This window comes from Oncorhynchus kisutch, linkage group LG5 (genome assembly GCF_002021735.2).
Source record: "Oncorhynchus kisutch isolate 150728-3 linkage group LG5, Okis_V2, whole genome shotgun sequence".
NCBI classification, from domain to species: Eukaryota; Metazoa; Chordata; class Actinopteri; order Salmoniformes; family Salmonidae; genus Oncorhynchus; species Oncorhynchus kisutch.
The window spans coordinates 49,515,299-49,531,699 of NC_034178.2; the positions used below are offsets into that span (position 1 = coordinate 49,515,299).

General features: G+C 41.1%; 1 protein-coding gene across 6 annotated transcripts in view; it reads left to right on the forward strand.

Annotated features, from left to right (window-relative positions):
* LOC109891189 (sodium channel protein type 8 subunit alpha) overlaps window positions 1–15,569 on the forward strand; it is a 105,752-nt gene extending 90,183 nt beyond the window's left edge. For 5 of the 6 annotated variants that reach the window (XM_031825252.1, XM_031825253.1, XM_031825250.1 and 2 more), the window contains 10 exons: window positions 305–422; window positions 670–824; window positions 1,700–1,873; window positions 4,020–4,142; window positions 8,285–8,569; window positions 8,859–8,912; window positions 9,101–9,238; window positions 9,359–9,463; window positions 9,681–9,951; window positions 10,306–14,964. In XM_031825252.1, the coding sequence (XP_031681112.1) occupies window positions 305–422; window positions 670–824; window positions 1,700–1,873; window positions 4,020–4,142; window positions 8,285–8,569; window positions 8,859–8,912; window positions 9,101–9,238; window positions 9,359–9,463; window positions 9,681–9,951; window positions 10,306–11,471 (2,589 nt within the window). In that variant the 3' untranslated portion in view covers window positions 11,472–14,964. Of the gene's footprint in view, window positions 1–304; window positions 423–669; window positions 825–1,699; window positions 1,874–4,019; window positions 4,143–8,284; window positions 8,570–8,858; window positions 8,913–9,100; window positions 9,239–9,358; window positions 9,464–9,680; window positions 9,952–10,305 lie in introns of all 6 variants that reach the window. The other variant, XM_031825255.1, reaches the window with a different exon arrangement.
* Window positions 15,570–16,401: the final 832 nt, after the last annotated feature.

A 16,401-nucleotide genomic window follows, 5' to 3' on the forward strand; every position in this document is an offset into this window, starting at 1 on the left:
GACTAGCTAGCTAGTTATTATTGCTAATAATACTAATGTCGGGGAAAATAGACAAGGTTACCCACAACTCCATGGTTGGAATGCAAGATAATGTGTTAAACATGTAGACAACATTTAACATCTAACCTACAACTGCAAGACAGAGTTTTTCCTGGTTAGGTTATGTTGCCTTTAAATCATGATGCCTATGATCTACTGTATCCACCGATACATACTAGCTCATAAAACCACCGAATGTTCAGTGATGTTAGGAATTTAATTTGAGGTTCCTCCTCTCCTATATCTCTCCTGTTGTCTGTCTCAGCTTGATGACACCAGCTCTTCGGAGGGCAGCACCATAGACATCAAGCTTGACGTGGAGGAGGTGGTGGTGGTGGAGGTCGTGGAGGAGTTCCTGGACCCAGACGCCTGCTGGACAGATGGTAACTAAGAACTTAGACACAGGCTTCAGTCTGGCCACAATAACACTTAGCATTTAATTTATGCTGATATCAATTTAAGCCATGCCAAGTGTGGGTCTGTGAGTGTCTGTCCTCATCTCCAGTCTGTATGTCATAATGAGGGCATTTTGTGTGCGTGTGTAGTCAATAAAGGGTACATGCCCTAAACTTATTAATCTGTATCAGTAACTGTGTGTGTGTGTGTGTGTGTGCGTGTGCCCTCTTCCAGAATGTGTTGCCAAGTATACGTTTTTGTACTTGCCCATCGACCATGGCTGGGGGAAGCACTGGTGGTTCCTGAGGAAGACAAGCTACCTGATCGTGGAGCACAACTGGTTTGAGACCGTCATCATCTTCATGATCCTACTCAGTAGCGGGGCGTTGGTATGCAGACACACACACACACACACAGTTCACCTCATACCACACCATTACATACTGTCTTACAGAAACCATATCAGTTCTGACAGAATGTACTGAAATGTAATAATTAAATCAAGAAATGTTTTATTCCCCCTTCTTGCGAAGTGTAAGTCTTAGCGAGATCATTACTTTTCCTTTATTCTGCGACTGTTGCTAATGGGCAATATAGTGCTGTAATACACCAGCCTTTTAACTTAAGGAAACCAGCTTAGGTTGCAGCTTTCTGGGAGACTGTAGCCAAATGGTGATTCAGAATACTTCCGTGTTCAGGAATGGACAGAGGGATATATCCTATAGGATAGTGGGTCTGAGGGGACTACTAACCCTACAGTACAGAGAGAGCCTGTTCCATCACATACAGTAGCTTACCTCCTTTCACTGCTGTGGGCTCTATGTAAACACCACACATTCTGAGAGGATTCAATACATTGTTGTATCAGAGAGAATAACTAAATTCACATTCACAAAATTTGCCATGAACGTAGGGCAGTATCAACTTTAGCACAGTTGAATCACAAGACATTAAAGACGCAATCAGTAAGTAACATTTCTGTAGAGAAAAAAATACTGGCTTTTTTATATAATGTAACACTTTTTGGAGGACTGAGATAGGATGATATTTGCTCATGTTCCCCATTGCACCTTTAACACTATCATTTTAGGATAATTCATATTTCAACAGGAAAAGCAAACGTCAAAACCAGCTAAAACACCTTTAACCATAGAAAGGGTCAGGAGTTTTTTACATGGTCAGGAAAAACTCAGAGGCATAATCCTAAAACAAGACGTCCAGTCACGTCAGTGTTAACATGCTGGTGTTCTGTTCCCTCCCGCAGGCCTTTGAGGATGTGTACATAAATAAGAGGAAGACCATCAAGATTATCCTGGAGTACGCCGACAGCGTGTTCACCTATATCTTCATCCTGGAGATGGTGCTCAAATGGGTGGCCTATGGTTGGGTCAAGTACTTCACCAACGCCTGGTGTTGGCTGGACTTCTTCATTGTGGATGTAAGTAATTTCTCCAACAGACTCTGTTATTTCCTGCCCCCTCTTAGGATTTTCCTCCTCTTCTTTTGTGCTGGTCTCTCTTTCAATATATATATTTTTTTTATCTCTCTTGCTTTGTCTTCTTCATGTTCTTCTTCTCTGGCTATCTGTTGTCTCTTGCTCTTCTCTCTCTCTGTGAGAGATGACGAGCTTTAGTGTCCTCCCATGTTGGATGCTGTTTCCCTTCAAGCACACTGTAGCTGTAACTAGATTACTATTTGTTCCTGATCTGAGACGACTTTGATAATAAGGGACTTGAATATCTCAAATGATGCTGCAGTATGGCCATTGAGCACTGATTTCAGATTCTAGGTTATGAACAGGACATCAAATCATTGCCTATTGACATAGACCATTTAGCCGGCATAGCAAAACCCTGCACAGGAGAGTGGGGTAAGTTAAGCCACCTACTTTTTTAAAACTGTCTCTCTTTATTTCCCAAACACAATTCAACACAATAATAATCGCTTTTTTGTTAACACTTAATGTTTGTTTGTTAATCGCTTAACACCTAACAAACCATTTAAAAAAAACACTTTTAACATAGGCCAGGCCCTGTTGTTACGTCATATCCCAGCGATAATGCCTTGCATTACACCTGGGAAGAAAACATGGCTCAACTTACCCCATGGCCATTGGCTCAACTTACCCCATGGCCATTGGCTCGACTTACCTCAAGGCAAACATTTTGACTATATTAGCCCACACAGCTACAAGGATGCACTTTCATGCGAGCTTAAAGAGACCCCAACTGATGTATAGAATTATCTTTAAATTATTTACTTTGGTTTAGATACAAGCATCATGAAACCTCTAACACAATACATTCATTTGACTTGTTGAAAATCTGTTTTTTGGACCTAACTGCTTACCACTTTTCTTCCTTCACTGACTCCATGAATGATGACCTCTGCTTAAATATTTGCTCAAATTATACATTTTGTGTATGGTTTCCTAGAAACAAGGGTGGCTCAACTTACCCCTTTGTCTGACTCTCCCCTATGGGGGCATATACACATATACAGGGGTGGAATGAGTGGTGACAGGCAGGACGGGGGACAGTCCCCCCCCCAAAAAAAAATAAATAAATCATTTTTAATGTTTACATTTCACACATCACAATGCCATACTATCCTTTCGAATGAAACTGTTCCATTTCTCAAAGGCCATCCAACAGTCCAACCCCCCCCCCCCCCCCCGCAAGTATCACATTATCATGGCCATGAGAGACAGAGGGGAAGTGAGCTCAAGTTTTCGAACAGGTGTGGTGTCCCGTGGTCTCTTTGCCTCTCTGGCTCCTTGCTCCTCTCTGTCCTGTAACTACTCTACATCTTGGGTCCCGTGGGTCTCCATATGTAGGCTATGGCTCCCTCATGAGTACAATTTTTGTTCTAGAATAGAATGAAATGTGAGTATGCGATGGCTCAGACATGTGCACATTCAACCTGTACCTTCTCTCGCAGGTACCTGTAACAGTGTATCTCTTTAAATTAAAAGGAATGTTGAACTGCAGTCGAAAAGGCTTGGGGGCTGGTGGTTGAGAGGCCAGGGTAAGGTTCTTGTGGTTTTGTCTCGGGACTCTCCCTTTCACAGGTTGTCCTCTCTCCTATTCGTCCCCACAACTGCCCTCACCTTCCTGGCTCCCATTCTCCATTCTTATACTCAACTGGTACTTTGTGAATTGTGTGAATAGTGTGCGTATACTGTGTCAATTTGAGTTCATATTTAATATCTCCTATCAAATGTCCCCTGTTTGATTTGGCTACCTCTTTTTCTCTCTTCCCTTATTTCCCCCCTCTTTTTCTGTCAACCACATGTTTCTAACAAGGTACACTGTAAAGCCTTTTTTCAAGCTTCTCCTGCCTTACAAAATAAAACAAAACAAACTCCCTAAATATCCAGAAAAAAATTGGGCCACCTATTATTCCTTGAACTCTGCAGAAGATTTAACCGCTGCTAAACTTTACTCTCTTTATATACAGTTATATATATATCTATAGTAGTTATATATGTTATTAATTTTCTCCAGCAAATTGGTCCATCTATATCTGTTACCAATTCTAACTGTTTGGACCCTCTCTCTTCCTCTCTCTCTCTCTGTGTATAGGTGTCTATAATCACTCTTATAGCTAATGCGATGGGCTACTCCGATCTAGGGCCTGTTAAATCACTACGGACATTGAGGGCCTTGAGGCCCCTTAGGGCCCTGTCTCGCTTTGAAGGGATGAGGGTAAGGTCTAAAACACCAGGCAGCTGGTCCATCTGCATGTCCATTCATTAGTTACAGAACCCATGCATGCTATAATGAACTAGAAAGCAAAAATAATGTTAGAAAAGCAATATTAAGAAATAAAATGTGAAATTTAACACAATTCTGTCAAAGGAAAATGCATGCAAAATACTACACATGCTCATCTATGATACACTATTTGCATGAAAAGATCATTTCAGAAAGTCATGCAGCTGATATGAAAAGCAATGATTATCTCAAGTATGGATAAAGTATGCATTTGAAAGCAATTTCAGGTTAATTGTAATGTCAAAACAGAGTATAGATGTGGAACTTATGAAAGAAGACTGGAGAATGAAGTCACTCATCCCATATGAATGAATGTCATTTTTAACTGAAACTGGCCATGTAATGTACTTATTTTAGAGCCTTCACTTCTACTATCGAGAGCTTTCAAGCAAGAGATCCTTCCTGTACCATGTTCCTTCATCTACTGTTTCACAAGTCTCACTCAAACAGTCCAATGTCACACATGACTTACAAGAATCACCCCAGCAAACTTGGCCCCATGTGGGTATTCAGTGGGCAAGTTGGGCATGGGCTAGCCCACACCAGCCCAAACCGGGCTAGCCATCACCAGCCCAACAAAGGCTAGCACACACAAATCCCTCACCGGCCCTAAATCACAGAGTTTTCTAACCCAGAGGCCAAACAGGCCAATACTTCTGGGAACGCCTCTCGACACAGGCTCGACAGACCAGACCGCGGTTTGGGATGTCAATGAGAGAAGTGAAAAATTCATCCTTAGTTGTTCATTTTTTAAAATCGATTTCTAAAAAACATATTAAAGTAGCTGAACATTAAAATGTTGGTCAAAAATAACTTTATTTTGAAGGAGTGACATTGATTTGATGGCCTGCACCTGCGCAGTTTGGCGCATGTTTCAAACTGTTTCTGTGCATGAGTTTAGCTAAGGGATTTCTATTGGAGAAGCTGTTTCTGGGCATCTTCATACTGAACCATCTTTGCCGAAATGGGCTAGCCATCACCAGCCCAACACAGGCTAGCCCACACCAAGCCCAGCACGGGCCAGCCCACACCAAGCCCAGCACGGGCCGGCCCACACCAAGCCCAGCACGGGCCAGCCCACACCAAGCCCAGCACGGGCCAGCCCACACCAAGCCCAGCACGGGCCAGCCCACACCAAGCCCAGCACGGGCCAGCCCACACCAAGCCCAGCACAGTCTAGCCCACACCAGCTACTTCATTACGTAGAGGCGGGGGCTCATTCAAATATTTGTGGGTGTGGTGTGCACACAGTTATTTTTGTGCAACCATTACTGAGTGTCATTCCAGTTTAAGGATTGCATTGTGTGATGCCCCAAAAAAGTATTGACTTGTAGACTGCCAATGAAGAAGTGTTTCCAAAAACTTAAATAAGTGCATGTGGCATATAAGGAACTCAACAGTTTCTCTTGTAAAAAAATATATATGTATGATAGTAACAACTTGGTTGTCTACAATGTAACACATTTGCTAAATACCTTTAAGGTTGGAATATTATACAATTGATTTAAAGCTACAAATTGTAACTTTTTAGGCGACCCGACCAAATTTACTGAGAAATGTGAGTTATGGATCTTTAATTCCCATTGAAAGCAAGTCTAAGAAGAGTTAGATATGTTCTATGTGTGCTATTTTTATGCTTTCTGTTCTGAACTTTTGGTTTTGTACATCAGCTGAATATACAATATTTTTGGTCATGGAAAATATAGTTCACAGCGGTTTAGATGGTACAATGACTCTCTATACAATAACTGCTTGTTTTGTCACATAAACTGAAGTTAGGCTAACTATTAGAATTTTAGCAACCAGGAAATGGCGGCACGATTTCTGCATAGTGCATCTTTAAGTAAATAAGTTACATTTGAATAAATACCTGCCCTGGGGCCAATGTGGAGCCGATGAGCAAAAGCACATTGGCTCAGTTTGGGCAGTACAGGGGGCCAATAGCTTAGCCTGCATAGGGCCCACATCGTGCCAATGTGGTCATGTTTGCTGGTACCAGTTTCCAGTAAGCATCATTATAGAAAACAGAACGTGTAAGCTGAGCCATTGGGCAGGGCTTATTTGTTGAAGCTTTGGCACGTGACGCCTACACCAAGTGAGACGCATAGTAGCGTTTCTCCCAGTTTAATATACCATAGTCTCTTATTGGTTTTCAGTTTCAGGTTGTATCATCATTCAGGATCATTGTGCTATTATTTGACTGATAATGGCTGAAATATTTACATGCAAGCAATGCACATACTGTATGCCAGAGAGCCATGTTTCCCTTCTTGACAACAGCAGTTGACAATAACAGATAACAACAACCACTGACAGTAGTAGGCATTGTTTTTAAACATTTTGATAAGTTAAACTCATATCTTCACAGAATTTCGTAGGCCTAGTTATGAAGAGGGAACCAGGTACATCTTCACATCATTATGATGTCCATTTAGTGAGGTTAGCTCCCTAGTCTACTCATCAAATTGTATTTGTCACACTCACCTTACAGTGAAATGCTTACTTACAAGCCCTTAACCAACAATGCAGTTTTAAGAAAATACCTAAAAGAAAGTAAGAGATAAGAATAACACATGATTAAAGAGCAGCAGTAAATAACAGTAGCAGGGCTATATACAGCAGGTACCGGTACAGAGTCAATGTGCAGGGGCACCGGTGTCGAGGTAATTGAGGTAGTATGTACATGTAGGTAGTCATTAAAGTGACTAAGCATAGATAATAACAGAGAGTAGTAGCAGTGTTCTGTGGGGGGGGGGGTTCAATGCAAATATTCTGGGTAGCCATTTGATTAGCTGTTCAGGAGTCTTTTATCTTGGGGTTAGAAGCTACTTAGGAGCCTCTTTGGGCCTAGACTTGACGCTCCGCTTGCAGTGCGGTAACTAAGTGTGTGTTTAGTTGAGGTCTTTTGCCATAACCACAACACATTCTGAGGGAAACCTTCAGCAAAGTCCACTCATCTCAGTTCTGATTGTCTTGACAAGGTGGGAACATGACTCTGTACATGTGCCTGTATGACTGTGCATGCCAGGCTCAGCTTAGCTGTCTGTCTGAGAGCTGCTGGGTGTTCTGCATTAAAACATCCAATGTATATCGTCAGAGCATCACACTGTGTGCTGCTGCTGACACCGGCACAACCTATCCAGGCACCTTTACTTCTAAGAGTGTACTCATTAAAGGTTTCAAATAGGTACACCAAAATTCAAAAGGCACTCGCACATCTGAGCAATCTTATTTGCAGGTCCTGTACAACAGTTGAACAAGATGAAGGAAAAAGGAACTGATACACACTGATATTTAATAAGCTTACGTATCGGCCTCACGGCCTTCATCAGAACTTTTGTGATTTAAAAAAAAACGTGCACCCTTATGTAGACCTAGCCCCACCCACATCCGTTCTACACATCGAAAGGGGTTGGAGGCGAAGGAAAAACAAATAAGTGCTACCAAATATAACAATATACATTTCATAAATATTACAAAAGTGTATAAGTAAGACGTATTAAACACTTCTGTAAAACCACAATGAGGACATAGCAAGTGTTCATTCATCATTGGGTACATCGTACGGAAAACATCAGAGTAATCTTAAATAGGCACATAGTTCATGGTCAAATAGGTACACCAAAACTGGGACCTCAAGGAAATTCACTGTACTTCACCCATTTTTTTATTGTCACTTACATGAGATAGATGCAGCGAAATGTGTTGTTTTACAGGGTCACCCATAGTACAGTGACTTCTGGCACAAATTAGAGCCTTGCTCAAGGGCGCATCGACAGATTTTTCACCTTGTCAATTCAGGTATTCAAATCGGCAACCTTTCGGTTACTGGTCCAATGCTCTAAACACAGGCTACCTGCCGCCCCATTTTAACACCAGTATACCTCATTGGTGACGTCAGTTGTATATGATAGAGTAATAGCAACATAGAAGTAGTAGTCAAGATAAACCAAACTGATGTGCAAATCACATAAGGTATATGACCTTTATCTCTGAGAGGGAGTGGGTTTATGTTTGTATATATGTGTGAGTTGTATCTCATGCTGCTCCTGTTTCCTTGGTTACGTGTGTAGGTGGTGGTGAATGCCTTGGTGGGAGCCATCCCCTCCATCATGAACGTGCTGCTGGTGTGCCTCATCTTCTGGCTCATCTTCAGTATCATGGGGGTCAACCTGTTTGCAGGGAAGTATTACTACTGCTTCAACGAGACCTCAGAGGAGAACTTTAAACCCGACGTCGTCAACAACAAGACTGAGTGCTTTGCACTAATCAATGCAAATTACAGTGAGGTCAGGTGGAAGAATGTCAAGATTAACTTTGACAATGTGGCTGCAGGATACCTGGCACTTCTACAAGTGGTGAGTTCAAGGTCATTCCTATCAATGTTTTGACTCATTTGGCCCTCCCACTGTGGAGTTCAAAGTTGATTGGACATTGAACAATACTTAGACTGCAGGATTCAATTCTCATATTTTTTCAATCAATGGCTTCTTACTGTAACTCTATCTCTTTCATCTTGTAATTTTCCTCCTTCCTCTTCAACACCTCATTCTAATTGTCCTCTCTTTCTGCTTTACCTTCATTCTTCTTCCTCATGTTTCTTTTCCCTGTTTTCTCACATGACTTTATATCTCCCCTCTCTCACAGGCCACGTTTAAAGGCTGGATGGACATAATGTATGCGGCCATTGATTCTCGGAAGGTAGGCCTGTCACTTGTATGAGATTTGTCTCCCTTTTGTTTGTTGGTTGGTATTGTGTGAACAGATGTAACATGTTCCAGAAGAACCTACCAATACTAACTTGTAGCGAAAAGGGCTTTTGAACCCACAACTTGCAATGTAATGAGGGACAATTTGGAGCTTGAATGTCTTTTTCCTGCTCTCTGTAGGTGGAGGACCAGCCGATCTATGAAGACAACATCTACATGTATATCTACTTTGTTGCCTTCATCATCTTTGGCTCTTTCTTTACCCTCAATCTCTTCATTGGTGTCATCATTGACAACTTTAACCAGCAAAAGAAAAAGATAAGACCTATTTTCCTTATTCCATGGACCTGTTGATAAGATAAAACTAGGTTAAGAAGAGGTTCCCACATTCTTTGGCTCAACACGGTTGTAACCAGATGTTTTCTTGTCTCCCTTTACTTTGGAGGTCAGGATATATTCATGACAGAAGAGCAGAAGAAATACCACACTGCCATGAAAAAACTTGGCTCAAAAAAACCACAAAAACCTATTCCGAGACCACTGGTGAGTCTCTTCCTATGGTTGCTTTAGCCCAAGGGCTGCTTTGGGGAGGGGTATTAGGAGTTCTAATTAAGGTAACATTCAAAATACATGTCAAACTAAACTTTACTAACCAACAGACCTTCCAGAATGTACCCTAACAAAATGTGCCTTGCTTTGATTTGTTAAATCTACTAACTCTCTTTATCTTTCCTCCATAATGTTTTCTCTTTTCTCTCAGAATAACTTTCAGGGCCTGGTATTTGACTTCGTAACGCAGCAGGTCTTTGATATATCTATTATGATGTTGATCTGCCTCAACATGGTGACCATGATGGTGGAGACGGACGATCAGTCAGAAGATACTGACACTATTCTCTACTGGGTCAACTTCGTCTTCATCGTTGCCTTTACTACCGAGTTTGTGTTAAAGCTCTTTGCCCTTCGCCACTACTACTTCACCATTGGATGGAACATCTTTGACGTGGTCGTGGTCATTCTCTCAATTGTTGGTCAGTAGTGATTTCATCCCTTTCCTCCTACATGCAGTTTGCCTATTGTCATCCATGCCTGGTATTTGAGTCCTAGAACTTGAGTTGCTGTTTCAATTACTAGAATTGCTCTGTTTTCTTTCAAAAATAATCTGTGTAGAAATATCACATAATTATGAAATTTAAGGCTTGGGAAAGTGAGATCATATGTTAACATCTCCCCCTAGTGGCCCAACAGTCACAGGACAGTTTGTATTATTTAAAAATGTCTATATGACAGTGTTATGGATTTAAGGAAACATGCTAAAAGGGTTGCAGAACATACCAGCAATAATACATTTCTCCCTATCCTCTTCTGTCTGCTTCTCTATCCAGGTATGTTCCTCGCAGACATCATTGAGAAGTACTTTGTCTCTCCAACCCTCTTCAGGGTGATCCGACTGGCCCGAATCGGCAGAATCCTGCGTCTGATCAAAGGGGCCAAGGGCATTCGGACTCTACTGTTTGCCCTGATGATGTCCCTTCCTGCTCTGTTCAACATCGGGTTGTTACTCTTCCTGGTTATGTTCATCTTCTCTATTTTTGGCATGTCTAACTTTGGCTATGTCAAGCATGGGGCAGGAATCGACGACATGTACAACTTTGAGACATTTGGCAACAGCATGATCTGCCTGTTTATGATCACTACGTCTGCCGGCTGGGACGGTTTGTTGTTACCCATCCTCAACTACCCCCCAGACTGTGACCCACAACTGGAGAACCCAGGTGCACCGAATACAGGCGACTGCGGCAATCCCTCGGTAGGGATTTTCTTCTTCGTCATGTACATTATCGTCTCCTTCCTAATTGTGGTCAACATGTACATTGCCATTATCCTTGAGAACTTTGGCGTTGCGACTGAAGAGAGTGCCGACCCGCTCAGCGAAGACGACTTCACGACCTTCTACGAAATATGGGAGAAGTTCGACCCAGACGCCTCGCAGTTCATCACCTATGGCAAGCTTGGTGACTTTGCAGACTACCTAGAGCACCCACTCCGTGTTCCAAAGCCCAACACTATAGAGCTGATCTCCATGGACTTGCCCATGGTGAGCGGGGACCGGATCCACTGCCTCGACATTCTGTTTGCATTCACCAAGCGGGTACTAGGCGATACCGGAGAGCTGGACATGCTGAGGGATCAAATGGAACAGCGCTTTATTGCGGCGAACCCGTCCAAAGTGTCTTATGAGCCCATTACCACTACTCTGAGGCGCAAGCAGGAGGACGTGTCGGCCAAAATCATCCAGCAGGCCTATCGAAACTACCTGGCTAGACGTGGCTTCAAATGCAAGCGCAGACCAGCCAATAACAATAATGTAAAGAATGGTGGGACGAATCCGGAAAAGGAAAAGAAGGAGGGCACGCCCTCCACTGCCTCTCTCCCCTCCTATGACAGTGTAACCAAACCTGACAAGGAAAAACAGGATGAGAATGAAGGAAAGGCAGGGAGGAAGGAGAAGGGCAGAAACCAAAAATCCGTCAGGGAATCTAAGTGTTAGAATATTGGAATAATAATAACAGTAATAACAATAATAATTATAATAATGTAACTTCAAGCAAAGCGAGAGGAAACCATCTAACCCACACAGATGTACAGATTATTTCATTTGCAAGAAAGAAAAATAATAATATTAATAATTTTGTTTAAAGACTTCATACTATTGATGCAGAGTGAAGCAGCTCCGTCTCTTACAGCTTAAAGAGACTTGAACTTGATTTAAACCAAACATAATCAGCGTACTGTGTGACATTGTTGCATCTAGACTACTGATCTTAACAAAATGGAATGAAAAACAGACAAAATATGAAAGAAATGGGCAGTTCCCTGACTGGTGGACTACACATAAGGAACAGAACTTTTCACTAAGAGGAATGAATGAGAAACGCTGATAAGGGATCTAATGTGTGGGATTCCCGCCAGCAATGGATTCCCATGGAAATACAGAGCTATGCAGGAAAAACATGGAAATACTGCTCGACTTGAAGAATCACCTTCGAAAAGCAGTCAGAAGGAACTCTGTATCATTGAATTTAGTCATTCATGGAGCACATTTATGTACATTATCAGTCTATATGAACAAACAGAAGAACAGCTGAGGAGAGAAAGACAAAACCCCATAGTAGCCTAAAGTAAGGGTTTTCCATGTGGGTTGTTAATGCTGAATATAGTATCTCCACATCATTTGAGCGGCAAAAAAAGGTTTAAAAAAATCAACAATTTTCCCATGTCACATAACTCTTCCTCACCTTCTATCTTTGTTATACCCACATCAAAAGGCTTTTACTACATGGGCTTTCACACCAATTTGTTAAGGGGCTGTTGATTAGGGAGTCATCTTGGGCCAAGGGCTTACATTTACTCAGTCATATTTCCAAACAAATACATAAATAATTGTGCTTGTTCAATGCATAGAAATGACTTGCATGATGGCATGTTTTGATCAGAAATCTTGCATGAATAATCATAGTCCACAAGACACTAATACTCAGACCACAATAGTGGCTCGACCATAGGTTTGAGGTTGTCCACTGTCAAAAATTCAAAGTTAGAAGTAAATCATTAGTATTATGATGATAAACTTTGTGTGGAATGAATACCAACATTGTGGATTGTATGAGGAGAAATACAAAATGTTATTGCTGCTATGGGATGCAGAAGAGAAGGGAATGGATGTCTGTGTGTATGTATTATTGAGTGGATTTGGTGGATCGTTTTAAATCTTAAAAAGCTTATATATAATTTGAATGCAGCAATATCACATACCTAATGGACCATGCCATCTGCCTTTGTTTTTGTGTTGGATGAGGGCATTGTGGGAATGTCTAAGTGTGCAGGGAATTGATGTAGCAAGGTGGTTTCCATTTCTGTTTTTTTCTCTAAGGGCAATTTAGACTGTTCTACAAGGTTTAAGTGTAGAAATAATATTGTATTTCTGTTTCCAATAACTGCTGTTTTATTTCCTTATCATGTGCTGATTCATTTGTACATGTTGTTATGGTTATCTAGTCTGTATCATTTTAACATGTATTTTCAGCCATTTCTTTAATGTGGTTGAGAGAGTTAATCTTGTGCTAGGAGATTAGAGAAAAACAGAAATTGGTGTATGTGGAGAAGCCTTGTTGCTCATCGTCACCCCTTGTCCTTGGAATGGGAGTGGGTGAACAGTACCCCCTGCTGCCTATTCTGTTTTTTGCTGTCATTGTTAGACAGAGATCCTAGAACTGTACGCAATGCTTGAAGAGTTCACCCCTTTATCTCAGGAGATATTACAGATGTATTATAATGAGCTCTGCAACTAAATGCAAGTTAATGTGATGAGAGTATTTATGAAACACTTTTTCCTATGATTTTGTGTGATGTTATGCTACACTATTCGACAATGGTCTCGGCTGGCAATAGCTAGGGCAACCAGTCTATCAGGGGCCACTTTAGAGCTTCCTGTAAAAGACATTTAGAAATATAGGGCTAGAAGCATCTCAGTGAAAAAGCAACATTTCGCTCGCTTGTAAGGGCAGCGTTTGTATCAATAGTAAATTCTATTAGTGGTTGTATAGCTATGGATTTAGGTTAGGTCTGAATAAAATACAACAATAACACTGCTCACCCAAATATCAGTCATAGGTACTTAGGAAACAATGTGAGGAGATGTCATGAAAGGGAAAATGGATATGTTAGTTTGAGCAGAACACTAAATTCTATGAGAGGCAAAACAGGTATGTGAGCACGAGAGAGCAAGCCCCATAATTCGAAATTTGAGAAAAATGTGCTCCAAAACCTCTCATCAGCCATTTTACTCCACTTACCTAGCAAGTATATCTCGTAACAAATACCAAATAATGAACAGAGCACTTGATGCATTGTAAAGGTACTGTGAGCCGTAACACGTTAAGAAGACACCCAAGCTTTTGCACTTCCTGTTGTGCAGTGATGTCACTACCTTCCTGTTTATGAATAAATCGCTAATCCCCTTCTCAAGTTCTATGGTCTAGTTGCTGCATGAGATCTCCAAAATCAGTGTGGGTGTTAAGTTGAACCAAATAAAACTCCGAATGATAAGCATAAAAGCAACTGCTGTCCATTTTTCTCCATCCCCATCAAGGATATACATGTATAAATGTATAAACAGAAAAATGTAAAAACCTTCAATCAATTTGAAAAACAAGATGAGAAAAAATTATGTACAGTTCAGGCTGTGTTGTAAACGGCACAAATTGCTGAAGTTAAGAATGAACTTTTTAAGAGACTATAAATAATGTAATATATCATTTTATTTTATGCGTGCATGCATGCGTAGTTTTTTGTAAATACAGAAATACTTAAACTACTGCTATTAATCTAATATGAATAACCGTAAATAGAATGGCTTCCAGCTGACACCCCTTGTCACACTTGTTAGACTGACACATTTGTTAGGTGGAGTAGATTTTTGGAGTCACTTTTCACATGAAAAAAGGGAGTAAATAAAAAATCTATATTAAAAAGAAAAAACGATATAAATAAAAATCAATACATATATAGAGCTATACACACACACAGAATATATAATATATATATTCTAATATATGTCCTCAACTCTCCCTTCCGCTCCTTGTACTGGGGAGAATGCAGTGCACCCGACTGTAATAACTCCCATTTATTTTTTTGTGTGCAATATGTTCAGTGAATGACCAAAACCCTGGCCTGCCCAGGATCACTATGTACTGGGGAACAGCGTACAATGGCTGCTTGCTGAGGATTGTGTAGCCTGCGTTGGTGAGAGGATTGCACTACCAGCACACCCTTTTGTACATGTCTGAAGATGTCTTGCCCACAACTTCTCCCACCTCTTCCCGCTGAATATAAACACACAAACACATACATACTGTACACACACACACTCTCCACCCTGAGACAAGCCGGCGCTGGCCGGTCATTATGCCCCGGTATCCTGAGCCTCAGGTCGCCTTGTGTGACAGCTTTTTACTTGTTTTAGCGCTGACCTTCCTCCAGGTTCCCCCTAAACACACCAGTGCAGTTTGGATTTATTGTTATTTTCTAAACAATGCATCTGATAATTTCAAGGTTTATTGCTTTTGTTATTTATATTTATTTCTTGGTGCAATATCTCTTAATGGCATGTGCCTTTCAGCTGCCTTTTTAGACTTTACAATACATCAGTAAAAATGATATATCCAAACCCAATGGTTTAGTGAATCAAAATGGAGAGAAAACATCACCTAGACTAGATCAACAGAACTAACATCTTATAGTAATCTATTGCAAGTGCTCTCTCTGTATTCTGTTCACTGATCATTTAGCTGGTGAGAGAGCTTGCCTTCTGTTTTACACTTGGGTTCAATTCTGGTGTGGATTTATGAAATTATTTATGTAGCCTTTATTTTGTAGCATGACTGAGACCTGTTATTTGTTGGGGTTTTTGTGTTGCCAAAAATATTTTCTTAAAGCTTTTTGAGTGTCATTGTTATCTCTTGCCACTAATACAGTCAGAGAGAGGACAGTGTTGCACAACCACTTGGGAATAAGTGAGAATCAGTGAAAGATTGTCTTCATTTGAGCACGAATCAATTTCCAAACAATAAAGCAGCCTTCCAGTTATGCTTCATAGTGGTGTCTTTTTTTTCTAGAAAATGATTAACTACAATTTATGTATATACATGAGAGGAAAAGGTTTCTCATTTGGTTTTCATCACAGACTTTAAACTAATTTCAGTGTAGATTTACAGCAATAAACAGAAAGACTAGTCATCTGAAATCACAGCAAGGTCAGTAGTGGATCTTGTCTGCAAGCATCTAACCAGTAACTGGCCATATCTTTATTAAAAGGATAATACCTCAAGTAGCACAGCATAGTGTGGTGCAGTGGTGTGAACTGAGAGGTGTGTGTGTGTGTGTGTGTGTGTGTGTGTGTGTGTGTGTGTGTGTGTGTGTGTGTGTGTGTGTGTGTGTGTGTGTGTGTGTGTGTGTGTGTGTGTGTGTGTGTGTGTGTGTGTGTGTGTGTGTTGTGTGTGTGTGTGTGTGTGTGTGTGTATATATGTATAAAGTGGCCCACTGAATGAGAGACGGGAAGGAAAGACGGAGGGTAAAAACTGTGCTGCAGTGCAGATAGATGAATGCGGTGGCCTGGGCTGAGTCAGCAGCAGCCTGCTCTCAATACTGTAGTGTACTGTAGGTCTCCCTCCCTCCCTGTCCCACAACCTACTGCACACAAGGGGAAGGGGAAGGAAAAAATACATGAGCAGTAGGAAGACAGAGAGAGAGGAGATGCTGGGATTTGTTCATGTGAAAAATGTATGCTATGTATTACAATGTAAAAAAAATACCTGGGCATTTCTAAACTGATATGTGAATGCACAATTGTAGACTCCTTAAATCATACACACAAACAGACATTTTGTAATAGACTCATATGATATTCTAGTTTAAAGTGT